The following is a 16,396-nucleotide window of genomic DNA, read 5'->3' as shown; positions in this document are numbered from 1 at the left end:
TTCCGTGGCCGGCGTACTCTCCGGATCTCTCACCAATCGAACACGTGTGGGATCTCATTGGACGCCGTTTGCAAACTCTGCCCCAGCCTCGTACGGATGACCAACTGTGGCAAATGGTTGACAGAGAATGGAGAACCATCCCTCAGGACACCATCCGCACTCTTATTGACTCTGTACCCCGACGTGTTTCTGCGTGCATCGCCGCTCGCGGTGGTCCTACATCCTACTGAGTCGATGCCGTGCGCATTGTGTAACCTGCATATCGGTTTGAAATAAACATCAATTATTCGTCCGTGCCGTCTCTGTTTTTTCCCCAACTTTCATCCCTTTCGAACCACTCCTTCTTGGTGTTGCATTTGCTCTGTCAGTCAGTGTATTAAAAATGACCAAATCTAGAATCCTCCTAAGCCACTTAACCGTACTCTAAAATCTGGTCGTAAGGACCAAGAAGCTGAACACATGTTTCAAACACCGCGGCCGTTGGCTCTCTTACGAACTCTTTTCATACGAAATCTAAATTCTTTCAACCTTTTCCAAATTTTAAAATTTCATTTCACTAACGAACTTCAAAAGTAAACTCCTGAAACGGGTCGTTTGTTAAGAAGGGATGTTTTCTCTTTACCTCACTCCATCAACACATTCCGACCTCAAAATATCACAAGTAAATTAAACGATGAGGGGGTTTCTTCCCTGACGGGAGGCAAAATACCGCCTCTCCGCCAGATCAATTTCTCCCCCGCCAGTGCAGTAAAACAGAGATTTTTCCGACTCATTGGGTATTCCCGGAAATAGATGAATAGAAGGCAAGTTTTCGCCATGGGACTCTCATTTACTTGCCCTCAACGACAACAACAACAGCAACAACAAAAACAAAAACCTCCTTAGGTAGAGCCTCATATTCACAGACGCGCAGGTCTCCCATAGTGCGTTAATTCCAAAGACCTTCGCCTGCCTTCTACGGAGGTCATACGCTATTATTATTATTATTATTATTATTATTATTATTATTATTGTTACGGAGTTATCCGTGGTAGTTAGAGGTGAAAGAAGGTGCGGGCGGGAATAGGTCTCAACTTACAAAATTAAAGTTAATTTAAAACTTTAACAAAGGTTATATTTTCTTTTCCAAAACAACAGATAACAACAACAGAGTAACAGGTACCAAGTAGCAGGAAAACAAGTTAAGAAATTACAGTTGTTACAAGATTTGGGCTTCGAGCCCCAAGATTAATTTCTGAGCTCTCAGCTCACCACCACAATAGCTAAAGGGCAGAAAACCCCTAAGTACGAGGAGCACTTGCTCCTAATTACAATGTTAAGAGGAAAAGAGCAGACCCGCTCTCAATTTTACAAGCCTACCAAAGGCTACAACAACCTTCCTTCCTAACTGCCCTTAAGGCACACATACAGTGAAACAGGGGTATCTTGTACCCAACCTACAGGGCCTTCACATGAAGAAAACAAACACTGGTTTAATTAAATGGCCCAAAAAACCAAATTGACTGGAGGCGTAGCTTGCACTCCTACATGAAACTTCTTAAAACCTAGGTGGCACTCGGCCAGTTATACAGGGGCTACTCCCATACTACGGAGGTGACTAGTCGGCAAATAAGTTTAAGACTTTAAGAAGGAAAAGAAAAACGGTTACGAAAACATAGTCACCTCAAATTCAAAATGAAGGGGAGTTCGAGAGGGTGAAGCACTCTCTATCCCCGCTTTACAGATTTGTAATTTATAGATAGACAGAAAAGAATTTACATTTTAAAAGGGTAGTTTACATACTAAAGGTTACGAACCCTCCCCGAGAGTTAAACTGCTGAGCTAGCAAGAAATGAAGATGTTAACAGGCCATTACCTTGTAGAAGAACTGCTGCTTGGAGAAAGAGGCGCTTCCCGCCCCCTGCTATATATTCCCGCACTGAGAAAGATGTTACTGAAGTGACTCCGAGACAAGAAAATCAGCAGTTTTTATACCCTCGTGGAAAATTCGAGACCTTTCAAGAATGAAAAGACACACCTCTTCAACTTTATTGGTAGACTAGGAATTACACATGGAAACCTGAGGAAGAAAGCAATGATTGGAGGAAAATTACTTACAGAAATTACTGATTGGTTAAGTTCAAAACTGGTGGAAAGAGAAGGGTTATACTGCCAACCCAAAAAATGAATGAAAGAAATTTAACAAAGAAAAAACTTATGGGTACAAAATTTCTTCAAAAAACAGTTCGTTCACTTCGCACCAGGGTGCACGGTTATAGTTTTTAAGTAGTGACATCTAGAAGAGAATGTCCACACTTTTTGCTACAGAGCAAACAAACACAAATCGAAATAGACATAGTTCAGAACACTTCAAAATTTACAGTAGCGACATCTTCCAAGAAACCTTTGATTTAATACAGATTTTAAAGTTCAGAGTTTCTCCTGTAGAGAGGTTTCAACTGGCGCAATATTTGAATTCGCGGCGTGGAGGTGTACCGCCCGGTGCAATTATTATTATTATTATTATTATTATTATTATTATTATTATTATTATTATTATTATTATTATTATTATTATTAAATACATAGTTGTGCAAATTTAACAGGATTTCTTAACTGTATTAAGTTTTATCATTCTAAGGTAACTGATTCCAATAATCAATTTTGTTGTGTGTTAGCCGTTCGTGGTCCCTCTCCGTATCCTGATGCTGTTTGGTGGCGGGTTGATCGCCGTCTTCGGCAGTGAGACAATAGGCTTCGGAGGTGCTGGACCACTTGGATGTGTCGCTGCAGCGTTCGTGTCTGTCTACCATTGGTCTCAACAAGGCTGGGAAATTGAAGATGTAAGTACGATGTGTTTAACTCAGACCTCTTCTTGGTAATCAGTTGAGAATTCTCCAGTTACATCGGGTAACTAATCGTTATCCTCTGTGGTGTAGTGGTTAGTGTGATTAGCTGTCATCCCCAGAGACCCGGATTCGATTCCCGAATCTGCCACAACAGGACTGGAACGGGGTACACTCAGCCTCGGAAGGTCAATTGAGTAGAGGTGGTTCGATGCCCACCCCAGCCATTCTTGAAGTGGTTTTCCGTGGTTTCCCACTTATCCAGGGAAATGCCGGAATGGTACGTAACATAAGGCCACGGCTGCTTCCTCCCATCTTCCCTGCCTATCCCTCCCAATCTGCCCATCCCCCATAACGCCCCGGTTTAACATAGCAGGTGCGGCCGCCTGGACGAGGTACTGGTCCTCCTCTTCAGTTTTATCGCCGACCGAATGTCTGACGCTCCAGGACACTGCCCTTGAGACGGTAGAGGCGGAATCCCTCGCTGAATTGGGGAGAGGGGACAACCCTAGAAGGTAAACATTAAATAAACAAATAAATATTTGCTATTTGCTTTACATCGCACCGACAATGGGATAGGAAAGGCCTAGGAGTGGGAAGGAAGCGGCCGTGGCCTTAATTAAGGTACAGCTCCAGTATTTGCCTGGTGTGAAAATGGGAAACCACGGAAAACCATCTTTAGGGCTGCCGACAGTGGGGTTCGAACCCACTATCTCCGGGATGCAAGCTCACAGCTGCGCGACCCTAACCACACGGCCAAAAAATAAATAAATAAATAAATAAATAAATAAATAAATAAATAAATAAATAAATAAATAAATAAATAAATACATAAATAATAAGTAAATCGTTAACGGCCATGACTACAGAATGTCCCCTCACTGTTGTCCTCTTCCGTGAACAATTGCTTCGTAAACAATTTGTCCGGTCTCAGTCCACAAAAGGCTTTCATAAACCATCTTACAGTGCTTCATCGAGACGTGGTTCGCTTCAGGAAGGCAGGTGAACTCACACAACACACTATCCTCCACCAGAATAACACGGCCGCTTCCTTCCCATTCCTAGGCCTTTCCTATCCCATTGTCCGTGCGACGTAAAGCAAATAGCAAATATTTATTTGTTTTTTTAATCAGTTTACCTTCTAGGGTTGTCCCCTCCCCCCAATTCAGCGAGGGATTCCGCCTCTGCCGTCTCAAGGGCAGTGTCCCACCTTCGTCGGAGCGTTTGCCTTAAAAGGGCGGCAGAAAGCTAGCAATAGTCATACAAAATGATTATTAAACAAACAGATATTTAACCGACAAAATTGTCAAAAATGAAATAAAACTATCAGCTAAAACTATGAAGTAAATAATAATGAAGAATGAATTAATGAATTAATGGTCAGTGTTATTGTCTCTGGACCACGAGCCTTTGACTTCCATTCTCGGCCGAGTCGTGAGTTTTTAACAGCATGTTATTAATCCAGGGGCTGCCTGGCCGAGGCGGTAAAGGCGTGCTCGGTTCGCCCGGAAGGTCATAGGTTCCAATCCCCATCAGGAAGTCGTAAAATTTAAGAAATGTGATTTCCACTTCCGGAGGTACATATGGCCCTTAGGTTCACTCAGCCTACACCAAAAATGAGTACCAGGTTTATTCCTGGGGGTAAAGACGGCCGGGCAAATAGAGCTAAACACTACCTCATCAAGTGCCGAGGTTGCGGATAATGGAAGCCTTTACCTTCCACCCCTCCAAGGGTCTCCATGGCCTGTTCGGAGATGACTTTGCTTTGGTTTATATTATTAATCCACTCGTTCTGGTCCTGAGTGTTTTTTCGTGTGACTAATATTCCTGCAAATTCCTCACCAAAATTTCCTGCAGTACATGAAAATGTAATTATTATTATTATTATTATTATTATTATTATTATTATTATTATTATTATTATTATTATTATTATTATTATTATTATTATTAAATCTATCATGTATGCAGCAGGTACGGTAATTAGGACGCCCACTCTGATGTATAAACTTCGTTCTAACATTTTAACATAAGGAAATATCTAGAAACATGGACGTAGCAAACATATTGCACTACATTTCCATACAGTGTGTCTATTCTTGGTTAGGAAGATGTTTAAATGACCGAGCGAGTTGGCCGTGTGGATGGGGTCGTGTAGCTGTCAGCCTGCATTCGGGAGATAGTGGGTTCGAACTCCGCTGTCGGTGGTCCTGAAGATAGTTTTCCGTGGTCTGCCATTTTCACACCAGGCAATTGCTGGGGCTGTACCATCATTAACGCCACGCTGAATTCCTTCCTGCTCCTAACCCTTTGTTATTCTATCATCGCCATAAGACCTACAGTATATGTGTCAGTGAGACGTAAATAAATTGTTTTAAAAGAAAAGTTTAAATGCAAGAAACGAAACATATAGCCCGTAAATTAATCATTTATCTACTCATATGCCAGTAATGTATCATGTTGTAACACCAGGACCTGTGAGATATCCTAAGTTAAGCAACATTGGGCGTGCTGATTTCTTGGATGGATAGCCCACGTTATTTTGGCTACAGAAGGAGTGGAAAGGAACTGGTCATCCTACCCACGTAAACTCCGGCTGATAGTGTCTGATGGACAGTCCTCCAGCCCAGCTTGGGGTGTAGATTTGGATAGTTTATACCAGATGTTTCTGAAGGCTGTACAGAAACTGAAGTAACCCATAGACTTGTTGAAGTTCAACAACTTTCGAATACGAACGTCCAGTCTTGGACGAAATCGTGCGTCAAGACATACCTGGGAATATCAGGAACGACAGTTCAAACAGCTTTTGTAAACAAGATTCAGTCATCACTGATATGCATTCAGGACTGTCGCCGAGGTCGCAGATTCCCTATCAATTGTTTAGCTAGTTTAAAATTTACATCTCCCTTGGTAAGTTTTTTCCGATCTCTAACTCCTCTTCCTAGAAACGAATATGTGGCCAAATTTGCCCTCTTGAGTTCTAACTTAATTTTCATATTTGGATATTTCTTGCTTTTAAACTCTCCATTCAAACTCATTCGATTACTAATATCATGCTACACCAACTCTCCACTCTCATCTCGAACGTACCTTTTAGTCGAGCAGCTCGTTTACTTCCAAGTCTTCATTTTCCAGCGTCTACTTCACTATTGTATGGACACGAACAACTATCACATCATTGACCGTCAGCGAGTGAGTTAGCCGTGCGGTTAGGAGCGCGCAGCTCTGAGCTTGCATTTGGGAGATAGTGGGTTCAAACTCCACTGTCGGCAACCCTGAAGATGGTTTTTCGTGGTTTCCCACTTCCACACTAGGCAAATTGGGGCTGTAGCCCAGTTAAGGGCATGGTCGCTACTTCTCACTCCTAGCCCTTTCCTATCCCATCGTCGCCATGTTTCGGTGCGACATAAAGCAAATATTTAAAAAAGTTCTGAATTGTTCAAGAATGTAGAATATTTCAAAAAATGTTCCATTATGATATGAAAGTACGTTCCTATTAGAAAGTTACAGTATTTCGCCCCCTGTATGCTGTAATACCTTTTGAATCACCTTTTATATACCTACTATGATCCTAATATTTGGATATCTTTGCAGGAATATCCTTTTCTAGCAAATACAATCGCTAAAGGTACCTACCTAACTAATAAAAATTGTATGTAAATTATGTGTTTATATTTTCTTGGGCGATGCGATGCTAAATGATCAGCAGGTTGAAGACTCATTGACGTCATCCAAGTAGGGGCTGTCCAAAGGGAGGAGTTGTGTGGATGGGTCACTGTACCTAACTTGAAACTGACTACTCGTGTTCAGCATGTATAGCGTGTTCTACACCCGGAAGCACTGCCCGGAAGTGAGCATGTCAGTCACCTTGCTACAACAGACTTCCCTCTGCCTCACGTCCAACCACCTGATACGTATTGTGAACACAAAACGAGTAGAAGAAAATGTACGCCATTTTTAACTCCTACTTCGTTGCTCAGTGAATCAATTCACATTCTACTGCAGAGCTGCATCGCTCTGTGATCCGATGCTCAAATCCAGACGCAGGCAACAACTATCCTGAGTACGCGAAACGTACACTAGGTTTTCACGGCCGGTATCTAGTAAAAGGTGTTATATCCAGGCTATTAGGCTATGCCCACATTTTGACGATCGTCGACATTTCATCAATTCTACAGCAAGCTTGGTCTAGGCAAGGTCAGAAGACAGCATCTTTCTATCCTGAGAGTGATTTTTCTCAAGGTCCATCCATACTCCCATCAAGCTGGGAGAGTATGTCATCAGAATAGCCTACTTCCCTGTTACAAGGTAAGGGTGTATTCTGCCCGAAGGCAGGTCAGAACCTCCGCAGAGGTGTGCCTGAGCCGGAGTTTACGTACGGTAGAGTGGGCAGGTCTTTTCCGCTCCTCCATTCCCTTACCAAAAGCGCGTGGCAATCCATCCACTTCTTGACCACGCCCAATGTTGCTTAACTTCCGAGATCTCATGGGATCCGGTGTTTCAACACGACTACGGCCGTCGGGTCCCAGTTACAAGGCCAAATAATTTGATAAGCCCACCTGGTGGCTGTGATCGTTAAGGCGTTAGCGGGTTTGAGTCCCGTCAGTTGAAAAATATTCTCCATCAGAATATTGGCCGGCCGAGTAGGAGAGGTGGTACTGTAATTCCTAATCACTAGATTGCATGCCAGAGGCTTGATTTAATTCCAAACCTCTCTGCAGTGCTCATATGGAGTGAGGCACGGTGACACTGCTGATAGTGATTCGCCCATTGGACATTTCCGTGATGACTACAGTACTATACGTCTGCTATACGCGAACCTTTTCTTGATACCTGAACTCCCTAGTGCTGAATCGGTAGACCAGGTTATCTTCGAGATTCGTACTGGCAACCTTTAAAACACAAACTATGAATCGCCTATGCATCGCCGTGAGACATCTGGTGTACACTTTCCGTACTAGTACTGTTGTTGTTTACACAGCAAAGCCAAACTTTAGAATTCATGCTAGGAACAAGATTCGCATCGAGAAATGTTATGTGTGTGTGTGACACAGTTGTTGGCTTAAGATAATAAAAGCTTAGTAAATTAATAATTTCGTGTGGCTATTACTAGCCAATTGCAGCCCTTGTAAGGCAGACCCTCCGATGAGGGTGGGCGGCATCTGCCATGTATAGGTAACTGGGTGTTATTGTGATGGAGGATAGTGTTATGTGTGGTGTGTGAGTTGCAGGGATGTTGGGGACATCACGAACACCCAGCGGAATTGACCAATTAAGGTTAAAATCCCCGACCCGGCCGGGAATCGAACCCGCGACCCTCTGAACCGAAGGCCAGTACGCTGACCATTCAGCCAACGAGTCGGACAGTAAATTAATATCGATCGATCATATTATCGATTACATTCACATTTCATTCCCATTGAGTTGGCAGTATAACCGGAACCGGCAGAGCTCCCTCCTTACTCCTCACCCCCGTAAAACTTGGGATCAAGAAAAGATTCGCTTATAGTATGTATTTACGCATCTCGTCATAAATATGATGTACACGATTCCAACTGACACTGGGATTGTTACCAGTCACCATAGAGACGCCAAAAACTGAATTCAAAACTAATCTTGTTCAGTTCCTTCTTCTTCTTCTTCTTCTTCTTCTTCTTCTTCTTCTTATTATTATTATTATTATTATTATTATTATTATTATTATTATTATTATTATTATTATTCACCACTATTCACTCCCATGCCGATGGAGGCTGAACTTTTACTTAAACGGCATCCAGAGTGTCATAATTCATCTCAGCGACCCCGGAAACTTTGGATTCGATACTAATATCAATCTTTTTTATTATTTTTGTATGTCACCCTCTACCCTAGGGTTGTTAGGTGTGTCTAGCCCCACAATTGTTTTTCTAGATAGTACCTGATATGTGTCCGACTCGTTGGCTGAATGGTCAGCGTACTGGCCTTCGGTTCAGAGGGTCCCGGGTTCGATTCCCGGCCGGGTCGGGGATTTTAACCACCATTGGTTAATTCCAATGGCCCGGGGGCTGGGTGTTTGTGCTGTCCCCAACATCCCTGCAACTCACACACCACACATAACACTATCCTCCACCACAACAACCTACACATGGCAGATGCCGCCCACCCTCATCGGAGGGTCTGCCTTACAAGGGCTGCACTCGGCTAGAAATAGCCACACGAAAGAAACCCTGATATGTGTACCATGTTTGGTTGACAGCTGTTTTGGAACATACACACACATACGTCCATAATCTCGGTCATTAGAAACGTATTCTTTTCCGCGCCTGGTGTTGTTCGACAGGAGTTGCCTATGCGCCGACACTGGGTTTGATTGTCTCCCTAGATCATTATCATCATCATAATCGTCGTCGTCATGACACATTACACAACACATAACACGAATTCATCACACTGGACATAGATACGCATGCAATCGCTTATTCATTTACCGTCTAAAACTTGCGGATATGTTTCATCCTTCAGGGAAGTGATAGCCGAGTGACATCGTCACTGGCTTGTCCACAAGGCATCCTAGGTTCGAATCGCAGGTAAGGCAAGTAAAACTTTCGAAATAAAAAGCCACGTCCCTGTGATTAGAATTCCACGTAAAATGGAAGGTTCTCTGGCACTGATCACGATAACAACAATCACTTAGAACTTGAAGCTTGCGTGTTTTCTTCCATTTCTCTTGCTTTTCTTACTTTGTGACCATGCAGCCAGCATTACTTTAATAATGACGTTATTGGCTTTACGTCCCACTAACTACTTTTCCATATTTCGGAGACGCCCAGGTGCTGGAATTTAATCCCTCAGGAGTTATTGTACGTGCCAGTAAATCTACGACACGAGGCTGACATATTTGAGCACCTTTAAATACCACAGGACTGAGCCAGAATGGAGCCTGCCAAGTTGGGGTCAGAAGGCCAGAACCTCAACCGTCTGAGCCACTCAGCCCGCAGCATTACTTTCGTAATAATTATTATCGCTGTTGGAACTTAATTGCGGTTTACTTATGTATTGACTCCTTTCTTTCATTTTAACTGGTCTTGTGATGATTTCACAAAGTCCAACAGCGTAGTGCTCTATAAGTGTTCTGACCTGGAGATCGGAGACGTAGTGTTTGGTTCTAGCCATGGTGCCATTATACTGCCTTTCATTTTAGCGTTTTCTTTAATTCAGTCCAGATAAATTTGGGAGTACTGCCTTTCGCTTGTGCTTACGTCCAAGAAAACAAGTATTAATTGTCTTAAATAGCTTACAACTAGCTCATCAACGATCTAGCCATGTTGAATTAGAGGATGATTGTCTAGCTGTACTCCCTCTCGAAACAGTAAAAACCACCACCATCACCAGCTAGCCATGTTGAAACACCGGTTTCCATAGGTTTTCACGGATAAGCAAAAGGGGGCCTGATCATAATTAGGTGGTGAAAGCTCAAAGTTATTAGAAGAGAAATATGTGCATTAGAGCAAAACATTAACCAAAAACTTGACTGAAAGGCGAGGCGTCGAGAATACTATGGTGGTGGTGATAATTTTTTTTGTATTTTTATTTTTGCTAGTGGCTTTACATCGCACCGACACAGGTCTTATGGCGACATTGGGATAGAAAGGCCTAGGAGTTGGAAGGAAGCGGCCGTGGCATTAATTAAGGTACAGCCCCAGCATTTTCCTGATGTGAAAATGGGAAACCACGGAAAACTCTCTTCAGGGCTGCTGATAGTGGGATCGAACGCACATCTCCCAGATGCAAGTTCACAGCCACGCGCCCCTAACGGCACGGCCAACTCGCCCGGTGATTATTGTCTCAAGAGAAAGTGCAACTGGGCAACCATCCTCTACTAACATTAATCAGAAGGAAAATGGAAGAGGTCCAGTACTTCGAAAAATGAAGATATCGGCAAAAAGGGAAGGGCCACGAAGGGCTTGAAAATGAAAGACTCCCTAGGCCTCGAAAACCTAATACCGTCGGAGTCGAAAAAAAGAGCTGATCAATAGAGGTCGGTTAGGATAGATGAAAATTAGTAGCCTAGTACAAGTAAGTTGAAGTTGAACCGTAGCTGCCAACCCATGCTCGCAAGGTGAAAGCCCCTAGATCCCTTTTTAGTCGCCTTTTACAACAGGTAGGGCGTATCGTGGATGTTATTCTACCACCCCCACCCATAGGGGGATGTCGAGAAACCATGCAGCCTTTTAGTTGAAGAGACTTCGTACTACAATACATTCACATTCCTGGTGTGTTCCTGAATGTAAACTACAGCCGTTCGCGGGTAACGAAATAATGAATTCAGCATCTAGTTTTAGGTTCGTCACTTGTTCTGTAACGTGAGGAAGTAATAATTACTATCTACGAACAAGGCGAAACTGAAACCAATAGCTCACTGTGGCACAAGGAAACTAAAATATTGCTCTTCTCTAACCTTCTTAGGCCTACTATGTAACGGCACAAAGAGGATATTATTATTATTATTATTATTATTATTATTATTATTATTATTATTATTATTATTATTATTATTATTATTATTATTATTATTATTATTATTATTATTGCAGAACCCTGTCGCAACAGCTTTCGAAATCTTTTGGATGATCTTCGAGCCAATCCTGTTCGGTATTACTGGTACGCAGATCAAGATTAACGAGTTGGAGCCACACACTGTGTCCATCGGATTGGCCTGCCTTGGAGCGGGGGTTCTGGTAAGTGGATCACATTCTTTCACAAGACGAGTTAAGTCATTTCTTTCAGTTCTGATAACAACCTTTTGGTCAGCAACTGAGATATGTCCCTCAATATTTCTGGTGGAAGTATAATATGTAGGTTAATCAAAAACTATAAACAAAATATGCATTAAGTATAGTGGATTCAGTCAGTCCTAATGCAGAGCAAGCAAATTGGCAAATTGACTTTTGTATGATTGAGTGACAGTGCCGGATAACCCAATGAGTAGACTAGGCTGCCGCCAATGGGTCCCGCGCTGCTAGGGGGCCCAAGAGAGCAGATACAATTTTGACCCTATATAGTAAATTGTGTGGCTGTGTGAACTGAGCAAAAGTTTACAAACAAATTTTAGAGTAGTTTTTGAATTACAATGGCAAATACTAAGTTTCTTTAAAGTAATTATTGTCGTAAGAAAAGCACTTGTCTTTCAGAGTTCATGGAACATAAAGCTGTCATCATACTTGACACAGAGACCCGAGTGACCAATTTTACTGTCCAAATTCCCTTCGATGTAATATAGCCTCATTTTTTTAAACCGCGGCGCAATGAATATTTCGAAACGTCATGACAGCTTTGAGGATTTATAGGAATTCCAAGATAAAAAATTCTTCTTGTAAATGGACATTTTTCAATTAAAACCACTTAAAAGTTGTCGTTGAACTTCCTTGGCACAAAAACGACGAAATTCTCCTGCTATTATTTCTACCGAACATGACATCATGCAAAAATGCGATATCATCTAAATTATTTCATTGCAAAAAAGCAAGGAAAGAGAATGTTCAGAGTAATGTTATTTTGTTTAGATTTGCTGATTTCCTTGCAAAGAAAAAGTAAGGAAAGGGAATGCTTAAATTGATGTTATTTTGTATAGATTTAATATGTTCTTTTCTGTCTTGCAGAGCAGTATTACAGTATATTACTTAATAATGCTAATATTATATGATACTGTTTTCCTCTAAAGTAGCTGGAATTTTAATATAAACTTAATGATTTTATAATGTTTGGCTTTATTAGCTGTTTTGTTAAAATTTGGGAATGAAATACTTAGTAGGAAATATTTGTCAAGAGTGCATCCAAGAGCTCAACTGCCAATGGGCCCATTTAGGTTTTAATCCGGCACTGGGCATCTTATACGAAGAAGGATCTTCGGAAATTGTAAACTACCGGTATTATATTAGGCGTTGCGAAGACAAAGAGCAAACTCAACAAAATGCATGTTTTGAGGAAAAAGCATTTCAGATTACTTCATTTGGGTGAATTCAACAAAAACGACTTTCAAATGCTATGTACATTTTTCGTAAAAAATATTTAATAAGGAAACATAAAAATGAATCATTTTCCATTTTCTGTATTCTAAATTTTTCGATATTTTCAAGGACTGAAAATATCGAATGAACGCATTAGTAAGCTGGGTACAGGTTTTCTCCAGCCAAACTTTCTTCGATTACAAAACATCAAATTATGTTACCCATTCGTAGTCAGTCATTCGTCACTGTTGTCATAATCCGGTTCTTGTTCCTGTGTTACCTGAGTTCGGATGTCACTCATAAATAAGGCAGGGGGCTGGGAAAACTGTTGAGTTCTCCCTTCGTACTCGCAGCCACATCGCCCAAAATCTTTGCTCGGTTTTCTTCAGTGTTCGTTATTAAAAGGAAAGAACTACGAGTTCAATAAAGTTGACTCACATTACTGTTTTTCACGGCTCACGATTCAAAAAAAATATTGTTTTGTCTTGTGCGAAATTCACCCTTTAACTTGACAGGTTAATCGGAAGTAATTTGAAATTAAATAAATAAATAAATAAATAAATAAATAACGTGATCCAAAATATTTCGTCATAGTCGTTGCCTTTCCAGATGTCACAGCAACTATCATACATACGTCCATCTGCGCATTAAGGCACAAACATTTCTATACCGTAGGCCTACAACATCAGTCTATGGTTCAATCTACAGTATGTAGAAAAATCATTTCTGCACAAATCATCTTTTAAATTTATGTCATACTTGTTGTACTTCGTAATCGTTCCGATTAGATGAGCCTAGCCTATCGTTGCTTCATATTCACTTTTGTTTATTTGATAATGCATTACGTCCAAACGACTGTGAAAAACTTAATAGCTACAGTAGCGGTTCGTGACATTTTACTCTGGCAGGGTTGTGCCGCCATTTCTTCCCCCTCCCCAATCAGTCCACTTTTCACTGCCCAGCACCACGATACTTCTAGATTAATAATAATAATAATAATAATAATAATAATAATAATAATAATAATAATAATAATCCGTGATACTGGCTGAATAGAAATCTGCTTGCACTGCAAAATTAATTATATAATTAACTACATTACAATGGCATTTATGTGCACGCAATAACAGGCTAACAGCTAATGCAATCCCGACTACTATGGCACTACACTGTTTCACTGATCACAGTCACAAGTAATAATAACGACATTCATGAAAACAAATAAACAGTGCACTCCCGAATTTCTCTCCCCTTGCTCAAATTTCAACGCATGAAAATGTATTTAACAATTTGACCACCCAACAAATAGTGCCGTCACGTCATGGTTACAGTTTGAATCTATATTTTGGCTAATAATGGATTTCATTGTTTTGTAAAATATTTTGGAATTAATATCTAACAACAATATTAATGTAAGACGTGGGGGAAAATGCCTAGGTACATTGTAAAGTGGTTGGCGAGGTTGCTGAGGGCTCCGCCGTTCAGCGCTTACACCCGCCTGCACTCTTCTTTCCCCTATTGACCTTCCAGGCTCCTCATGCACCCCGCACCCCGCACACTTGCTAACTACGGACCTACTGAGTGCTCTCCTGCCACAGTTCGAACGCCACAAGACTAAAGAGAAAACATGGTGCTTGCTGGACAGCAGCCACGGTCTGAAAGCCTTTCCCATTTCCCTGAAAATAGAAAAGCGAAATGTTTACACCCGAAATAATAAAGATAATATTGTACTGTATAACTGAATAGCACACCACATAAGTTCGATTCGCTACATTTGTTCATCTCTTTACGTAATCAGTTACAGAGTGGAATAACGTTAGATGTTTTTGAAAAGGTGGTGGGGCGGCGCCCAAAAGCCCTTCATGCACGAACCGCCACTGGATACCTATAAGCCTATGATCAATTTATTCAAAATTAGGCTACATGCTATTTGAATAAGTCTAATGGAACGAGGGATGGGGTGTGATTTGGGTCATGGATTTATTTCTTGTTAATTTTAAAAGGCGTTCGACTTCATTATTGTGGTGGGCTCTTCGACTGAATGGTCAGCATAGTGGTCTTCGGTTCAGAGGGGCCATGGGGCCGATTCCCGGAAGGACAGGGTTTTTAACTGCCTCTAGTGACAGTCTAGTCTTAATACACATCTTCATTTACAAATAGCACATCCCACTAGCAACCCCCACAGAAACACGTAATAGTGAATACATCCTTCTACATACAGTTGGCGTCAGGAAAGGCGTCCGGCCATAAAACTGGGCCTAAGCCGCAACAAGTACCGATCCCAATAAATTAGGGAAAAGGTCAGGAAGGAGAAGAAGATTCGTTATTGTGAAAATTTATTGTAAATGAAAATCTAAAAATGTTATTACATATTTCTGACAGGACGAACCCTGAATGAGAAAACTTGTAGAAATAGTCTGGGAGGGTATCGGGACCATAGAATACAGTAATTTACCGCTGTGGCGTGCGGTGAACACATTCGTTACTCCAATTGAAAATTATTTTTTGTAAAGCAATCGCAGCCCCACCTCTCTCTCTCTAAAGCCAACATTACTATTTTATAAACGCACCCGATAACTAAGTGGGAATATAACAAGCAAACAGATGAGAAATAAATAAAATATTAACTAATTTATTATAAATTTATTAGAATATTTTCAATCACAAACTCGCACTTATTTCCAAATTGGTGTCCACGGCATTGAACTGCGATAAAGCGAATGAGTTTATCGATACAGCTGTACTTGCCTTGACTTAGCTGTTTCCAGTTTATTAACTTGATAAAGAAACGTTCCAAGTACCTAATAATAAGAAAATGTAAACACAAGGACCAAGGGGGATGTTTTCATTCTTCGGGAAGGGGGGGGGGGCGGGCCACCTAGAAGGTTATGCCTTCTCTCTGGCCAGGAGATTTGGCGGAGTTTGGGGATTTTATAAGGTTGGGAGATGAAAAAGGAGGGAGCTTTAATTTTGGCGATGTGAAGGTATGGCCTCTTGGCTAAGGGGTGCAGCGTCTGTTCTCTGCTTTTTATTGAGCTTTACATAGATTGGTTTACAATTATGATTTACAATGGGTTACAATACATAGATAGGTTTACAATTATTTATAATGGGTTTCAATACGGTTATTTAATAGTTATTGTTGGGAGTTAAGGAAGAGGAGATGGATGGTTTGTTGATAGAAAGAGGAGAAGTTGAACAGGGATGTGAGTAGTGCATGGAGGAGGTAGGAGTGGTTTTGTATGTTTGGAGGGTGGGATTGGGGGTTGGGAAGCCGGGCGCGGTTGCGAGAAGTGGAAGGGCGTGAGGGGGGTTGCGGGGTAGATCGAGATGGCTCCACTCGGTGGTGGCGGCCGAAGAGTTTTATCCCCTGCTGGATTAGTCGCTGTACTTCTTCTGCTGTCTGGAGCTGGAGTCTCAGCATAAAGGTGGGTCCGGCTTCGTTGTATATCCTGGATGCGCGTTGAAGATGGAGGCCTGCAAGTCGTAGTTCCTGGCTGATGATGTTCAGTGGTATGCCTGGGTTCACGCCCCGCACGACGCAGCTGGGGTTGCATTCGGGCGGTGGTGGTAGTGGAGATG

At 41.7% G+C, this 16,396-nt stretch overlaps 1 protein-coding gene across 3 annotated transcripts in view; it reads left to right on the top strand.

Annotated features, from left to right (window-relative positions):
* Positions 1–16,396, top strand: part of Nha1 (Na[+]/H[+] hydrogen antiporter 1) — a 450,871-nt gene that overhangs the window by 416,640 nt on the left and 17,835 nt on the right. For all 3 annotated transcript variants that reach the window (XM_067148046.2, XM_067148052.2, XM_067148058.2), the window contains 2 exons: positions 2,658–2,822; positions 11,402–11,545. In XM_067148046.2, the coding sequence (XP_067004147.2) occupies positions 2,658–2,822; positions 11,402–11,545 (309 nt within the window). The remainder of the gene's footprint in view (positions 1–2,657; positions 2,823–11,401; positions 11,546–16,396) is intronic.

Source organism: Anabrus simplex, chromosome 1, assembly GCF_040414725.1.
Source record: "Anabrus simplex isolate iqAnaSimp1 chromosome 1, ASM4041472v1, whole genome shotgun sequence".
Lineage (NCBI taxonomy): Eukaryota > Metazoa > Arthropoda > Insecta > Orthoptera > Tettigoniidae > Anabrus > Anabrus simplex.
This window is presented reverse-complemented; position numbering and strand designations above follow the sequence as displayed.